Source organism: Tursiops truncatus, chromosome 8 (genome assembly GCF_011762595.2).
Source record: "Tursiops truncatus isolate mTurTru1 chromosome 8, mTurTru1.mat.Y, whole genome shotgun sequence".
Classification (NCBI taxonomy): Eukaryota; Metazoa; Chordata; class Mammalia; order Artiodactyla; family Delphinidae; genus Tursiops; species Tursiops truncatus.
The window spans coordinates 26930943-26948306 of NC_047041.1; the positions used below are offsets into that span (position 1 = coordinate 26930943).

At 36.2% G+C, this 17364-nt stretch overlaps 1 protein-coding gene across 1 annotated transcript in view; it reads right to left on the minus strand.

Moving 5' to 3' along the window:
* Positions 1–17364, minus strand: part of GRIA4 (glutamate ionotropic receptor AMPA type subunit 4) — a 516704-nt gene that overhangs the window by 345823 nt on the left and 153517 nt on the right. The window contains exon 4 of the mRNA XM_019948657.3: positions 4276–4515. Coding sequence (XP_019804216.1) covers positions 4276–4515 — 240 coding nt within the window. The remainder of the gene's footprint in view (positions 1–4275; positions 4516–17364) is intronic.

Sequence of the window (17364 nt, forward strand, 5' to 3'; positions counted from 1 at the left end):
ATCAAGAAACCTTAAAGATAGTTTGAATGAGCCTTAAAGAAAGTGCAGTTCAACTTTCCTTCCTCCTGCCCCTGCATCCCCTTTCTTTCTCTTTCTTTCTTCCTTCCTTTCTTTCTCTTCCTTTCTTCCTTCCTTTCTGTCTTCCTTCCTTTCTTTCTTTCTTTCTTTCTTTCTTTCTTTCTTTCTTTCTTTCTTTCTTTCTTTCTTTCTTTCTTTCTTTCTCTGTCTCTCCCTCCCTCTCTCCCTCTCTCCCTCCCTTCCACCCTCCCTCCCTCCCTTCCTTCCTTCCTTCTTCTTCCTTCCTTCCTTCCTTTCTTCAGGTGTGGACAAAAATATAGACAGGTTCACACAGCTCATCAACAGCAGACCAGGACTAGAACACAGGTTTTATATCAGAGGAAATAAAGTATGATTCCTTTTATTGATTGCAATTCAACATTTTAAAACACTACTTAAAGTTATAATAGAGTGAAGCTCTTGTATCTTAAGATATCACTGTATCACTATAGTGATTACAATTTCAGAAATAATTGAGTGGATCAATGAAATAATTTATTCCAAAATAAGAATTTATGAGGCATCAGAAAGTCAGGTTCCACTCAAGTTCATAGAGAAATTCAGGGTCATATTAAGGCAGCTACTTAGAACAGGAAAAATGTTTAGATGAGCAGTTCATGATCACAGTAGAGGATTAGAGAAAAGTACTAAAATGTACCATACTATCTTATTTCTTTACACTTCATTTTTGCATTATATTTAAATATTCTGATCTTTAATGTTGATGTGTGTTCTTTTAATTATTCATGATGTGAAAATATGGATGACTCTTAGACAACTATATTTGTGACAGAAGTTAATCATACTTTCATAACTGTGGTTCACACCTCAGTTGGTGATAGTGATACATAATTTTAAAAACTGTATCTAAGAGGAGGTAAATTGGGCTTGTGATCCTAAATTCATAAAATGAGCACAATAATTTCAAAGAGGGAAAATTATTCTCATCTTTTGCAAGTACTTACGTAAGACCCAGAATATTGAGAAAAATGGTAGTATCATGGCAAAGTGAGCCATCTGAACATAAGAAACAGCCATTTTCCTGACATGTTATTTTTCATTCATGCAATTACCACTTGGAATAAAGGTGTATACTCTGTGATTTTTTAAAAATTTATTTATTTGTCTGCATCGGGTCTTAACTATGGCACACAGGATCTTTGTTGAGGCAGGCAGGATCTTTTTTGTGACGTGGGCTCTTCATTGTGGCATGTGGGTTTTCTCTTCTCTAGTTGTGGCATGTGGGCTCCAGAGAGCATGGGCTCTGTAGTTTGCAGTGGGCTCTCTAGTTGAAGAATGAGAGCTCAGTAGTTGTGGCACGTGGACTTAGTTGCCTCGCAGCAGGTGGGATCTTAGTTCCCGACCAGGGATCAACCCACATCCCCTGCATTGGAAGGTGGATTCTTTATCACTGGACCACCAGGGAAGTCCCTAAAGGTGGATACTTTGAAGTTGGATCGAATTACTATAATAGAAGGCAATTCAAAGGACTAGCTATTCATCCCAAAGTAAGTATTGGAGAGAGCTAAGAAATACTAGAGAGTGATTTACATCAACTGGTTAAAAGTAAGCAGTTAAATTCTAGGGTGATGACAGGAGAAAGCAGGCTTTTGTGCAGCAAGTTAATAGGTAGATTAAAAGTTACAGGATGCCTTATTAGAAGAAATAGTGCTGGTACCATGATGAGTTTAAGCCTTTGAAGGCAGAAATTTAACCAGGAGAAAGAATCTCTAAATAACCAAGTATTGTCTGCTTATACTAGAGAGATCCCATGGTAAAAAGTAATGGGAGGTGGACCAAGTTTGGATCATCTGACTTGTTATGCAGGAGTGAGGATCCTAAAAAGTACAAACTGGTGCAAAAGCAAATCATTAATTTTAATCCCTGTTTGGTGGGGAGACTGATGCATGAATGCCTAGAATCCTCTCCTTGCCAGAGATTGGTTTGCACAAGGGCAGAGGAAAGTGAGACAGGTCCCACTGGTATTTCAATGAGACCAAGATGCCATAAGATAAGGATCTTCTGCCCAAAGTGGCAAACTAAGCTGTGTCATAACAAGCCACAGGAAGAACCATCTCATCCATATTCCAGTATATATTTCTTGACATTATGATTCAATTTTTTAAGCACTTAAAATCAATTTTATTGAAGTGGAATTTTTTTTTCACTTGACACTCATATTATATAATTGATGAACTTACATTGGTACGTTATTACCCAAAGTCCTAGTTTACACTAGGGTTCATCCTTGGTTTTATACATTCTATGGGTTTGGAAAAATGTATAGTGACATGCATCCACCATTATAATATTACACAGAACTCTTTCACTGCCCTAAAAATCCTCTGTGCTCCACCTATTGATCCCTTCTTCCCCTTCACTCCTGGAAACCACTGATCTTTTTATTGTCTCATAGTTTGTCCTTTCCCAGAATGTCATATGGTTGGAATAATGCAGTGTTGTATCCTTTTCAGAATGTCTTCTTTCACTTAGTTATATGCATTTAAGTTTCCTCCATGTCTTTTTATGTCTTGATAGCTCATTTCTTTTCAGTTCTGAATTGTCTAAATGTATCACTGTTTAATCATCCCTTCACCTACTGAAGGACATCTTGGTTGCTTCTAAGTTTTGACTATTATGAATAAAGCTGTTATAAACATCTGTGTGAAGGTTTCTGTGTGGTTTGGGTGAAAACACCAAGGAGCATGATTGCTGGATCATATAGTAAGAGAAAATCTAGTTTTGTAAGAAACCGCCAAATTGTCTTACAAAGTGGCTGTACCATTTTACATTCCCCCCAACAATGAATGAAAGTTCCTGTTACTCCACTTCCTAACCACCATTTGATGTTGTCAGTGATCTAAATTTTTTCCATTCTAATAGACATGTAGTAGTATCTCATTGTTGTTTTAATTTGCATTATGATTCAATTCTCAGTGTCCCCTAGCTTAAGAATATTTCCAAAAGTTAGAAGTGAGGAGAGTGATAATCTCTCTAATCTGTAATACATTCTCTAGGATGCTTTGGATTGTTAGCTATTGGAAAATGATACCATGAGATATAGATAGGCTCCCAAATTTCAAAATGAGAATTAGAGTATGCTACAACCATGAAGAAAATACACTGATGATATTAAATTTTCTGAGCTTGTTTCCAAATGGAAAATTTACGAAGAATGCCAATATAAACAAAGGACTATCATTGGTGTGAAATCTTATATGACTTACATTTCCATCTAATTAAATATGTAAATATAAATGAGAAATATGAATTCATTTAATAAGTTTTTGTCTCAATATAGGATTCTGAATATTTGGATTTTGAAGATAATTATATCTTCAAATGATTTATTTTGTTTATTGTTTTTATATTTATTGTTTTACTCACTTCACAGGTAGAATTTTACTAAGCATGTTCTTGAAATGTTGCCTGTTTGAACTTTTACTATAACTTCTTGTCTGCTTCTAAATCTTACACTTTAAGGAAAAAGAACTGAAAACAAAACCCCACAGGTGATTCCCTGATGTTTATTTTGAAACATAATATGTTGCTATATTCTGGTCACTAAATAAAAAGCAGAACTGAACAAAAATTGGAATTCCTTAAGTTATGTCTCCAACCGAAAGTCCAAGTATATCAACATTGTACAGAACTGTATGGATTGCCAATAATTTAGTGTTAGTTATCCACCTTGTTTCTCCAACACATGGATCATACCACTTATTAATCTTTAAAGACTGATAGGTAAAGATAAAGTGAAAGGTTGCCAGCAAGCAGAAGCCTTACCACCAAATCTTTATTCTCATTATCATGACCCTTCAATTACTCATTTAACATTTTATATTTCAAACTCAATGCTATGCCTCAACCTGATACTATTTAAAAATCTTCCAAATCATGAAATAATTTGCATTTGAGGTAAAGGACATACATATTTTATGACTGCACCTGAAATATCATCATGGAAATTAAAAAAAAATTATCTATTTTAATTTCAACTAAAGAGCATGGTTTGCTCAAGTAACCTTGTGAATTTGAAGTTCATTTAATTAAAAATTTTTCCCCAGAGTCAAGATAAAAACACTGAGAATACACATTGACCATTTTCTGATTTTAGCCACATTAGGGATCAAAATATTTTGCTCACACAAGTGATACAAAGTCATTTCAGATAGCAAATTAGAGTTTTACTTATGTAGATGTGGAATTGCGACTTACCCCTGTCTGTGTCATACAGGAAGACAAAACAGTTCCATTCATAGTGATCCAGCAGACTCAAGAGTGCTCCTCGTAAGGAAGGCCTTAGCTGCAGCACAAACTGGCTCTCACCCTCAGTAGGGAAACTTGGTGTGATGAGGGAGATGTGTAAGGCGCTGCAGAATGAGGTCAAGGTATGTACTGACCTCTTATCATAGAGTCCAAAAATGGCAAATACTCCTCTAGAATACTGGGAACAGACTGAAACAAAAACAAACAAAAAAACCCATAAACTATTAGCACACTCTAAAACTGTTGACTCCACATCTATAGTTTATGAAACAAACAAAATCTCTGAGTCATTGATATGTCAGGAATATAATATAAGGAAACAGTAAAAGTGAAGTGTGCAATTATTTGTATAATCAATTAGTGATATGTTAAGCTTGCCCTCAAAGCCCTGCAGTAAATGAGATAACAAGGGGTTTTCTCAAGAGACCAATTTGAATTAAGAAAAATTTGACTAAAATGAAGTAATATATAACATTCCATGATAATGTGACAAATCCTATGCTAGAGACTTTTAAGTGTGACCATAAGAAGCCTAGGGTGTTGGGTAATCTAGAGGTATTTATCTTAGGAGTAGTTCCTTGTGAAACAAAGAAATTAGATTTTTCTTTGTTAAAGCAGTTATAGTTTCTTGAAAAAAAGTAACTGTCCTGATAACATTTATATCTATATTCTATATCTGGGTTTTAGGAAATTATGAAGCATAATTAAATAAGATAAATTAATAAAATCTGGAGGTATTTCGTTTATTCTTTTTTATTGTGCCTCTTGAAACTGGAGAGAGAGCCTAAGAAATTTAATTAAATAAGAAGAGGGTAACAATTAACAGAAAATAAATTGCTACTGGTTTTCTTTAGATGATGTGCTGTAAGAGATACACACATGTTCTGGAAAAACTAAAGTCCAATTAAGGGACCAGAGTTTACATTCATAAAAAAAGACTAAGAATTGACATTAAGATATAGGGGGAGCTTACCCGGCTCTTTGGTGGGGATAATGGCAGACACTGGGAGGGCTCACGACAAGTAGTACTTCCCAGAACTTCTGCTGCCAGTGTCCTTGTCCCTGCAGTGAGCCACAGTCACCTCCCATCTGCAGGAGACCCTAGAGCACTAGCAGCCAAGTGGCTGACAGAGTCTTGGTGCTCCGGCCGGGTGTCAGGCCTGAGCCCCTTAGGTGGGAAAGCCAAGTTCAAAACATTGGTTCACCAGAGACCTCCAGGCCCCACATAATATCAAATGGTGAAAACACTCCCAGAGATCTCCATATCAACACTAAGACCCAGCTCCACTCAACAACCAACAAGCTACATGGCTGCACAACTCATGCCAAACAACTAGCAAGACAGGAACACAACCCCACCCATTAGCAGAGAGGCTGCCTAAAATCATAATAAATTCACAGACACCCCAAAGCACAGCACCAGACATGGTCCTGCCCACCAGAAGACAAGATCCAGCCTCATCCACCAGAACACAGGCATCAGTCCTCTCTACCAGGAGTCTACACAACCCACTGAACCAACCTTAGCCACTGGGGACAGACACCAAAAACAATGAGAACTACGAACCTGAAGCCTGTGAAAAGGAGACCCCAAATGCAGTAAGTTAAGCAGAATGAGAAGACAGAGAAATACACAGCAGATGAAGGAGCAAGGTAAAAAAACACCAGACCAAACAAATGAGGAGGAAATAGGCAGCCTACCTGAAAAAGAATTCAGAATAATGATAGTAAAGATGATCCAAAATCTTGGATATAGAAGGAAGAAAATACAAGAAATGTTTAACAGGGACCTAGAAGAACTAAAGAGCAAACAAAAAATGATGAACAACACAATAGATGAAAGTAAAAGTACTCTAGAAAGAATTAATAGCAGAATAACTGAGGCAGAAGAATGGATAAGTGACCTGTAAGATAAAATAGTGGAAATAACTACAACAGAGCAGAATAAAGAAAAAAGAAGGAAAAGATTTGAGAACAGTCTCAGAGACCTTTGGGACAACATTTAATGCACCAATCTTCGAATTATAGGGGTCCCAGAAGAAGAATTGAAAAAGAAAGGGACTGAGAAAATAGTTGAAGAGATTATAGTTGAAAACATCCCTAATATGGGAAAGGAAATAGTCAATCAAGTCCAGGAAGCACAGAGAGTCCCATACAGGATAAATCCATGGAGAAACATGGCAAGACACATATTAAACTATCAAAAATTAAATTGAGAGAAAAAAATATTAAAAGCAGCAAGGAAAAAGCAACAAATAACATACGAGGGAATCCCTATATGGTTAACAGCTGAATTCTCAGAAGAAATTCTGCAAGCCAGAAGGGTGTGGCAGGACATATTTAAAGTGATGAAAGGGAAAAACCTACAATTAAGATTACTCTACCCAGTAAGGATCTGATTCAGGTTCAATGGAGAAATTAAAACTTTACAGAAAAACAAAAGTTAAGAGAATTCAGCACCATCAAACCAGCTTTACAGCAAACAGTAAAGGAACTTCTCTAGGCAGGAAACACAAGAGAAGGAGTGGACCTGCAATAACAAACCCAAAACAATTAAGAAAAGGGTAATAGGAACATACATATTGATCATTACCTTAAATGTAAATAGATTAAACGCTCCAATCAAAAGACATAGACTGGCTGAATGGATACAAAAACAAGACCTGTATGTATGCTGTCTACAAGAGACCCATTTCATACCTAGGGAAACATACAGACTGAAAGTAAGGGGATGGAAAAAGATATTTCATGCAAAAGGAAATCAAAAGAAAGCTGGAGTAGCAATTCTCATATCAGACAAAATAGACTTTAATATAAAGAATGTTATAAGAGACAAAGAAGGACACTACATAATGATCAGGGGATGAAACCAAGAAGAAGATATAACAATTGTAAATATTAATGCACTCAACATAGGAGCACCTCAATATATAAGGCAAATTCTAACAACAATAAAAGGGGAAATTGACAGTAACAGAGTCATAGTAGGGGAATTAACACCCCACTTTCAGCAATGGACAGATCATCCAAAATGAAAATAAATAAGGAAACACAAGCTTTAAATGATACATTAAACAAGATGGACTTAACTGGTATTTATAGGACATTCCAACCAAAAACAACAGAATACACTTTCTTCTCAAGTGATCATGGAACATTCTCCAGGATAGATCATATCTTGGTTCACAAATCAAGCCTTGGTAAATTTAAGAAAACTGAAACCACATCAAATATCTTTTCAGACCACCACACTATGAGGCTAGATATTAATTATAGGAAAATATCTGTAAGAAGTACAAGCACATGGAGGCTAAATAATACACTACTAAATAATCAAGAAATCACCGAAGAAATCAAAGAGGAAATAAAAAAAATACCTGGAAACAAATGACAATGAAAACACTACGACCCAAAACTTATGGGATGCAACAAAAGCAGTTTTAAGAGAGAAGTTTATAGCAATACAATCCTAACTCAGGAAACGAAAACATCTCAAATGAACAACCTAATCTTACATCAAAGCAATTAGAGAAAGAAGAACAAAAAACCCCCAAAGTTAACAGAAGGAAAGAAATCATAAAGAACTGATCAGAAATAAATGAAAAAGATATGAAGGAAACAATAGCAAAGATCAATAAAACTAAAAGCTGGTTCTTTGAGAAGATAAACAAAATTGATAAACCATTAACCAGACTCATCAAGAAAAAAGGGAAAAACTCAAATCAATAGAATTAGAAATGAAAAAGGAGAAGTAGCAACTGACACTGCAGGAATACATAGTATCATGAGAGATTACTACAAGCAAAGATAGGCCCAAAAATGGACAACCTGGAAGAAGTGGACAAATTATTAGAAAAGCAAAACCTTCCGAGACTGAACCAGGAAGAAAGAGAAAATATGAACAGACCAATCAGAAGCACTGAAATTGAAACTGTGATTATGAATCTTCCAACAAATAAAAGCCCAGAAACAGATGGCTTCAGAGGTGAATTCTATGAAACATTTAGAGAAGAGTTAACACCTATCCTTGTCAAACTCTTCCAAAATACAGCAGAGGGAGGAACACATCCAAGCTCATTCTAGGAGGCCACCAACACCCTGATGCCAAAACCAGACAAAGATAACACAAAAAGAGAAAACTATAGGCCAATATCACTGATGAATATAGATGCAAAAATCCTCAACAAAATACTAGCAAAGCAAATCCAACAGCACATGAAAAGGATCATACACCATGATGAAGTGGGATTTATCCCAGGAATGCAAGGATTCTTCAGTATACACAAGTCAATCAAAGTGATATACCATATTAACATATTGAAGGATAAAAACCATATGATAATCTCAGTAGATGCAGAAAAAGCATTTGACAAAATTCAACACTCATTTATGAAAGAAACTCTCCGAAAAGTAGGTATAGAGGGAACTTAACTCAACATAATAAAGGACATATATGACAAACCCACAGCCAACATCATCCTCAATGGTGAAAAAGTGAAGCTATTTCCACTAACATCAGAAACAAGACAAGGTTGCCCACTCTCATCACTATTATTCAACATAGTTTTGGAAGCTTTAGTCACAACAATCAGAGAAGAAAAAGAAATAAAAGGAATCCAAATATGAAGGGAAGAAATAAAACTGTCACTGTTTGCAGATGACCTGGTACTATACATAGAGAATCCTAAAGATGCTACTGGAAAACTACTAGAGCTAATCAATGAATTTGGTAGTGTAGCAGGATACAAAATTAATGCACAGAAATATCTGGCATTCCTATACACTAATGATGAAAAATGTGAAATAGAAATTAAGGAGACACTCCCATTTACCACTGCAACAAAAAGAATAAAATACCTAAGAATAAACCTACTTAAGGAGACAAAAGACCTGTATGAAGAAAACTATAAGACACTGATGACAGAAACTAAAGATCATACAAACAGATGAAGAGATATACTATGTTCTTGGATTGGAAGAAGGAACACTGTGAAAATGACTACACTACCCAAAATAATCTACTGATTCAATTCAATCCCTATCGAAGCACCACTGACATTTTTCACAGAACTAGAACAAAAATTTCACAATTTATATGGAAACATAGAAGACCCTGAATAGCCAAAGAAATCTTGAGAAAGAAAAACGGAACTGGAGGCATCAGGTTCCCTGACTTCAAAATATACTACAAAGCTACAGTAATCAAGACAGTATGCTACTGGCACAAAAACAGAAATATAGATCAATGGAACAGGATAGGAAGCCCAGAGATCAACCCGCACACATATAGTCACCTTATCTTTGATAAAGGGGGCAAGAATAAACAACGGAGAAAAGACAGCCTCTTCAATAAGCGGTGTTGGGAAAACTGGACAGCTACATGTAAAATAATGAAATTAGAACACTCCCTAACAACATACACAAAAATAAACTTAAAATGAATTAAAGATCTAATTGTAAGGCCAGACACAATAAAACTCTTAGAGGAAAACATAGGCAGAACACTCTGTGACATAACTTACAGCAAGATCCTTTTTGACCCACCTCCTATATAAATGGAAATAAAAATAAACAAATGGTACCTAATGAAACTTAAAAGCTTCTGCACAGTGAAGGAAAATATAAACAAGATGAAAAGAAAATCCTCATAATGGGAGAAAATATTTGCAAATGAAGCAACTGACAAAGGATTAATCTCCAAAATATGCAACCAGCTCATGCAGCTCAATATCAAAAAAAACAAACAATCCAATCCAAAAATGGGCAGAAGACCTAAATAAACATTTTTCCAAAGAAGATATACAGATTGCCAACAAACACATGAAAGGATGCTCAACATCACTAATCATTAGAGAAATGCAAATCAAAACTACAATGAGGTATCACCTCACACCAGACAGAATGGCCATCATCAAAAAATCTACAAACAATAAATGCTGGAGAGGGTGTGGAGAAAAGGGAAACCTCTTGCACTGTTGGTGGGAATGTAGATTGATACAGCCACTATGGAGAACAATATGGAGGTTCCTTAGAATACTAAAAGTAGAACTACCATATGACCCAACAATCCCACTACTGGGCATATACCCTGAGAAAACCATAATTCAAAAAGAGTCATGTACCACAATGTTCTTGGAGGCACTATTTATGATAGCCAGGAGAGAGAAGCAACATAAGTGTCCATTGACTGATGAGTGGATAAAGAAGATGTGGCACATATATACAATAGAATATTACTCAGCCATAGAAAGAAATGAAATTGAGTTTTTTGTAGTGAGGTGGATGGACCTAGAGAGTGTTATATAGAATGAAGTAAGTCAGAAAGAGAAAAACAAATACCGTATGCTAACACATATGTATGGAATCTAAAAAAAAAAAAAAAGTTTCTGAAGAACTTAGGGGCAGGACAGGAATAAAGATGTAGACATAGAGAAGGACTTGAGCACATGTGGAGGGGGCAGGGTAAGCTGGGACGAAGTGAGAGAGTGGCATGGACATATATGCACTCTCCAAAGTAAAATAGATAGCTAGTGGGAAACAGCCGCATAACACAGGGAGATCAGTTTGGTGCTTTGTGACCACCTAGAGCGGGGGGATAGGGACGGTGGGAGGGAGACGCAAGAGGGAGGAGATATGGGGATATATGTATACGTATAGCTGATTCACTTTGTTATACAGCAGAAACTAACACACCATTGTAAAACAATTATACTTCAATAAAGATGTTAAAAAAAAAGATATTGGGGAAAGACTGCAAACTTTGCAAGTAAGTTCAAATTGTTGTGATTTTGCTTATTAGCCAGGTAACCTTGGCTAAATTCCTTAAAATTGCTTGTCTCAACTCTGAATATATAATATGCCAAGGATTATATGAGATAATGTATCTAAAACTGCTATCCTATGAGGCTATACGAGGCAATTAGTAAGTGATAGATTTTATAAACACAAATTTTCTACATGCATGTATAAAGTTTAGTATTTTTATTATTTAATAAGAGAGTAAAATGATTAGAGGGTAAAATACCACAATTGATCCACAACCAACTATTAAGATTCTTATAACAAATACCAGTTATTTTCATGAATATTTAATAAATACTATCAAGAAAGTACATCCAATTCTAATTCTATGCTCACCAGAAACTGGAATTTGATTACCTGAGTAGATCGACCAAACTGGAAAGCTTGTTCTGACAGTGTGACTGGCTATAATTTTCCTGCAACTTATGAGAAACATCATAATTTAACATATGAATATCTTAGGCTTAAACTCAATTCAGTTCTATGATTTAAGGGACCAAATAAATCAAGTTGCTGAATTGGACCTTAACCTCATGAATGTTCCACCAAAGTTTGGAGATATTTATGTAAGTGCTATACATTTGGCATATAACCTGGAGTTACTCGGTGCTTTTCTTATTTCATATTTTCTTGTTCCTTTGATTTTCATGCAAGTTGAGGACCCACTTTCCATCTTTATGTAGTAGATAATCTAGTTCAATTAATTTTTATTTTACTTTACTGAAAAAATTTTTAAAGAGCTTTAGAACTCAAATCTAAGATACTGGCTTTCAGTTTGGCACTGAAAAATATTGTACTTCATATAAATTCATAAAATTCATAAAATTTTATATAAAAAATATATTTTATTTATATCTTTTCTTCATTCATTCATCCATCAGTGAACACTTAGGTTGTTTCCATGCATTGGCTACTGTATATTAATATATAATAATGATGTATAATGATGCTGAAATGTACACGGGTATACAGATATCTCTTTGAGGTGGTGATTTCACTTCCTTTGGATATATACCCAAAGTGGCATTGCTGGATCATATGGTAGTCCCGTTTTTTAATTTTTTTGAGGAACCTCTATACTGTTTTTCATAGTGGCTATACCAATTTATATCCCTCTCTCCCCACAGTTTGTGAAGGTTCCCTTTTCTCCACATCCTTGCACACTTGTTATCACTTGTCTTTTTGATAATAGCCATTCTAACATGTGTGAAGTGATATCTCATTGTCCTTTTGATTTGCATTTCCCAGATTGATTGATTTCTCTGATGTTGAGCATCTTTTCATGTATCTGTTGGTCTTCTTTGAAGAAATGTCATTCAGGTCTTTTACTCCTTTTTAAATCAGATTGTTATTATTGTTATTAAATTGTATGAATTCCTTATATATTTTGAATATTAACTCCTTATCAGGTATATTATTTACAAATATTTTCTCCCATTATGTAGGCTGTCTTTTCATATTGTTGATTGTTTCTTTTGTTGTCCAGAAACTTTTTAGTTTGATGTTTATTTTTGCATTCATTGCCTGTGCTTTTTGTGCCATATCTAAAAATATCAATGCTATGACCAGTTTAAGTCTTTTATCCATTTTGAATTAATTTTTGTGAGTGACATAAGATTGGGGTCCAATTTCATTCTTTTGCATGTGAGTATTAAGTTTTTCCAAAACCATTTATTGAGACTATTTTTCTTCATTGAGTATTCCTGGCTCCTTTGACAAATATTAGTTGACTCTAAGTATATGGGTTTATTTCTGGGCTGTTGATTCTGTTCCATTGTTGTATGTATTTGTTTTTATGCCAGTATCATACTGTTTTAATTACAATACTTTGTAATGTAGTTTGAAATCAGGAAGTGTGGTTTCTCCAGCTTTGGTTTTCTTTCTCAAGATTGTTTTGGTTTGGGGGTCTTTTGTGGTTCCATACAAATTTTTAGGATTATTTGTCTTAGTTCTGTGAAAAATATCATGGGTATTTTTCTAGGGATTGCATTAAATCTGTAGATTTCCTTGGTGGAGGGACATTTTAACAATACTAATTCTTCCAATCCCTAAGCACGGTATATTTTTCCATTTATTTCTTTCATCAATATCTTACAGTTTTTGGTGTACAGGTCTTTCACTTTCTCGGTTAAGTTTATTATTAAGCATTTTATTGTTTCTTAAGCTATTGTAAATTTTTAAACATTTATTTTTCAGAGAGTTCATTGTTAGTATATGGAAACTCAACCGATTTTGGTATGGTGATTTTATATCCTGAAACTTTACTGATTCATTTATTAGTTCTAATAGTTTTTTGGTGGAGTCTTTAGGATTTTCTATATATGAAAGCATATAATCTGAAAACAGAGACATTTTTTACTTTTCCCTTTCTGATTTGGGTGCCTGTTACTACTTCTTCTTGCCAATTGCTCTAGGTAGGACTTCCAATACTTGGTTCAATAGGAGTGGTGAAAGTGGGCACCTTTATTTTGTTCCTGATCTTTCAACTTTTCACCATTAAGTATGATGTTAGCTATGGGCTTATCATATATGACTTTTATTTTGTTAAGGTACTCTTTCTATGCTTTCTTTGTTAAGAGTTTTTATTATGAAAGGATGTTGAATTCTGTCAAATATTTTTTCTGCATCTATTGAAATAATCATGATTTTTATCTTTCATTCTATTAATATGGTTTATAATATTTATTGATTTGCAGATGTTGAACTATCCTTTCATCCCTGAAATAAATCCTATTTGATCCTGGTATATAAACCTTTTAATGTGTAGTTGCATTCAGTTTGCTAGTATTTTGTTGAGAATTTTTGCATCTATATTTTTCTGGGATATTGACCTGTAGTTTTCTTTTCTTTCATGTCCTTATCTAGCTTTGGTGTCAGGTAATGCTGGCCTTGTAAAATGAATTTGAGAGTGTTCTTTTCTCTTCAATTTTTGGGGAGAGTTTGAGAAGGATTGGTATTAATGCTTCTTTAAATATTCACCCATGAAGCCACGGGTTCTGGGCTTTTCTTTGCTGGGAAGTTTTTGATTACTGATTAAATATCTTTACTTATTATCAATCTGTTCAGATTTTATATTTCTTCATGATTCTGTCTTGGTAGATTGTATGTTTCTAGGAATTTATCCATTTCTTAATACCATCTTAAGAATTGTTTCCTGGCTGTTTTGTAATTCCTTTGCTCCTTTCTTCATCTCTTGCTGTCTTTGTGAATTAATCATTTTCCATAGTGATTTTGATTCCCTTCTCTTTATGATTTGTGTAACAACTGTGGGTTTTTACTTTATGGTTACAATAAGGCTTACATAAAACATAGATATAACAGTCTATTTTAAGCTAATGCCAGCTTAACTTCAATAGCATACAAAGCTCTACCCTTTTACTCCTCCCCATTTTATGTTTTAGATGTCACAATTTCCATCTTTTTATATAATATATCCATTATGGTTATTTTTAATACTTTTGTCCTTTAATTTTTTTTTTTTTTTTGGTCGTACGCGGGCCTCTCACTGTTGTGGCCTCTCCCATTGTGGAGCACAGGGTCCAGATGCACAGGCTCAGCAGCCATGGCTCACGGGCCTAGCTGCTCCGAGGCATGTGGGATCTTCCCATACAGGGGCACGAACCCGTGTCCCCTGCATCGGTAGGCGGACTCTCAACCACTGCACCACCAGGGAAGCCCTGTCCTTTAACTTTTGTACTAGAATTGTGATTAACATACCATCATATTACAGCATTGGAGTTTTCTGAATTTGCCTATATAGTTACTTTTAGCAGTGTGCCTTATAGTTTCATACATTTTCATGTTATTAATTAGAATGCTTTATTTTAGCTTGAAGAATTCTTTTCAGTATTTCTTGTGAGGCAGATCTAGTGGTGATGAACTCCCTCAGCTTTTGTTTGTCTGGGAAAGCCTTTACTTCTCCTTCATTTCTGATGGACAACTTTGCCAGATAAAGTATTCTTGGTTGAATTTTTTTTTTTCTTTCAGCACATTGAATATATCTTCCCACTCTCGCCTGGCCTATAATATTTCTGATGAGAAATTCACTGATAGCCTTAGAGGATCTTTTATGAGTGGCAAACTTCTTAATTCTTGCTACTTTTATTATAATGTGTTTGGATAAGAACTCTTTGACTTTAATATGGTGACCTGTGAGCCCCATAATCTCAAATATACAAATCTTGCCCCTGATCTGGGAAATTTTCAGCCATTATTTTTTTAAGCAAACTTTCTGTCCCTATCTTCTTCTCTTCTCCTTCTATAACTCCCATAATTCATAGATTGTTTATCTTAATGGTGTCTCATAAGTCCTGTAGGTTTTCTTCATTTTCTTTTCTTTTTTTTTGTTTTTTAATGTTACTCTAACTTAGATATTTTCAAATTGGGTGCCTTCACACTCATTGATTCTTTCTCTTGTTTGGTTGAGTCTGATGTTGAAGCTTTCTATTGAATCCTTCAGCCAGTCATTATATTTTTGAGCTCCAAGATTCCTGTTTGGTTATTTTTATATTTTCTATCTCTTTGTTGAACTTCTTATTTTTTTGTATTGTTTCCTTGATTTCTTTAAATTGCTTACCTGTGTTCTCTTGTGACTCTCTGAGAACCTTTAGAACAATTATTTTGCATTCTTTGTCAGGCAATTCATGGATCATCATTTCCTTAGGGTCAATTACTGGATATTTACTGTGTTCCTTTGGTGGTGTCATGTTTTTCTGATTCTTTGTGATCCCTGTAACCTTGGGTAGGTGTCTGCACATTTTAAGAAAACATCTCCTTTTCCAGACTTTATGGGCTGACTTCTTTATCTGTGAGTTGGGGAATGCTGGAACATTTTGTGACTCCAGCCTAGTCTAATACTACAGAGTGCCAAGTGCAGGGGTGTGTGTGAGTGCTCCAGGTCTTGGGGGGGCATTGTGTCTCATCAGCTCAGGCAGCTGGGGTCTGTGACATTGAAAACTGCATGGTCCTTGGCAAGAGTTATGGGGGTTTCACATTGGCTACTAAGGCTGATGGTGGGGTTCTCAAGAGCACCTCCAGGTCCAGCAGCTAGGGACTGGGGAAGGTGGCAGTGGTGGCCAGAACCAGTGGTGTGCATACACTTGGCTGACTGTATACACACACACAGTGGTGAGAGCTGGGACCAAGAGAAGTCAGAGCCAATTGCAGGAGCACGAGCAGCTTCTGGAGCCCTGGTTGTTGGCATGTAGTCATGGAACAGAATGGCCTAGCTGCAAATGCATGTATGGTGGTGGGGGCTGGTGATAGGAATCAGGGCAGGCATCGTGCAGGTTCTTGACTACTAGGACAAGCTGCAGGCAACCAACCGCAGGGCAGGCCAGTGAAAAAGGTCAGGGCCAGATCCAGGCCGACAACAGGTGTGGGGACCTTGTTTGTTGGTGGGCACTGATGTGGCTACAGGGGCTAATAATGGGTGTGCACACAGCAGTGGGAGTTGGCTGCAGGGGTCTAGGCTGGCATCTTGCATGCACATAGTTGCAGAGGCTGGGACTGGCTGCTAGTACTGATCTTGGGTTCTGGCAGGAGGAGGAAGGAAGAGAACAGGAAGGGATTCAGGCAACTGGCATCTGTGAATGTGGAAATCTGTAGGACAAAAATTTCAGCCATGAAATAGGCAGGGGATCTGTGATGGTTGTTTTGATTGTTGGTTTCTTCAGCAGAGAAATCTGCCTGTGTCCTTTGTGGGCCAATCTGCTGGGGTCCAGTAATAAAAGCTGTGCTAGTCTGCAATATCTTTAAAGGTTCTGAGATTCTTAGTAGTGAAGCCTACTGGGATCCTCTGACAAGCAGGCTACTGGGAACCAAGGTCATTCCTGCACATGGCTGTTATTGGTAGCCCCTTCCCTTCTTCCTTGTTCCTAGATGTCTCTAGATGTCTCAGCTTTGCTGGTCTCTGGATGGGGTGAAACCACAGTGGGTACTTTGTGCAGTTCCCTAAAAGACTGGGGAAGCTGGTCACTCACCCTCCTCTCCTTTTCTGGGCCAAGAGAAATCTCTTGGGTTGGGAGTTCCCTTTTGGCACTAAACAGTGCCAGTCTTGGGGAAGGGATGATGCAGGCAAAATGAAACTTTTCTTCCTATTGTTTCTGTGTGGTTGTTCTCAGATTTTTGCTCTATTGTGTTGCTGAAGCTTCGTAAGTGGACTCCTGAGCTCTGAGCTATTTTCATTTGTGGATAGCTTCCTAACTGTTGTTCTTTGTGGGAAAACAGAAGCCTGGG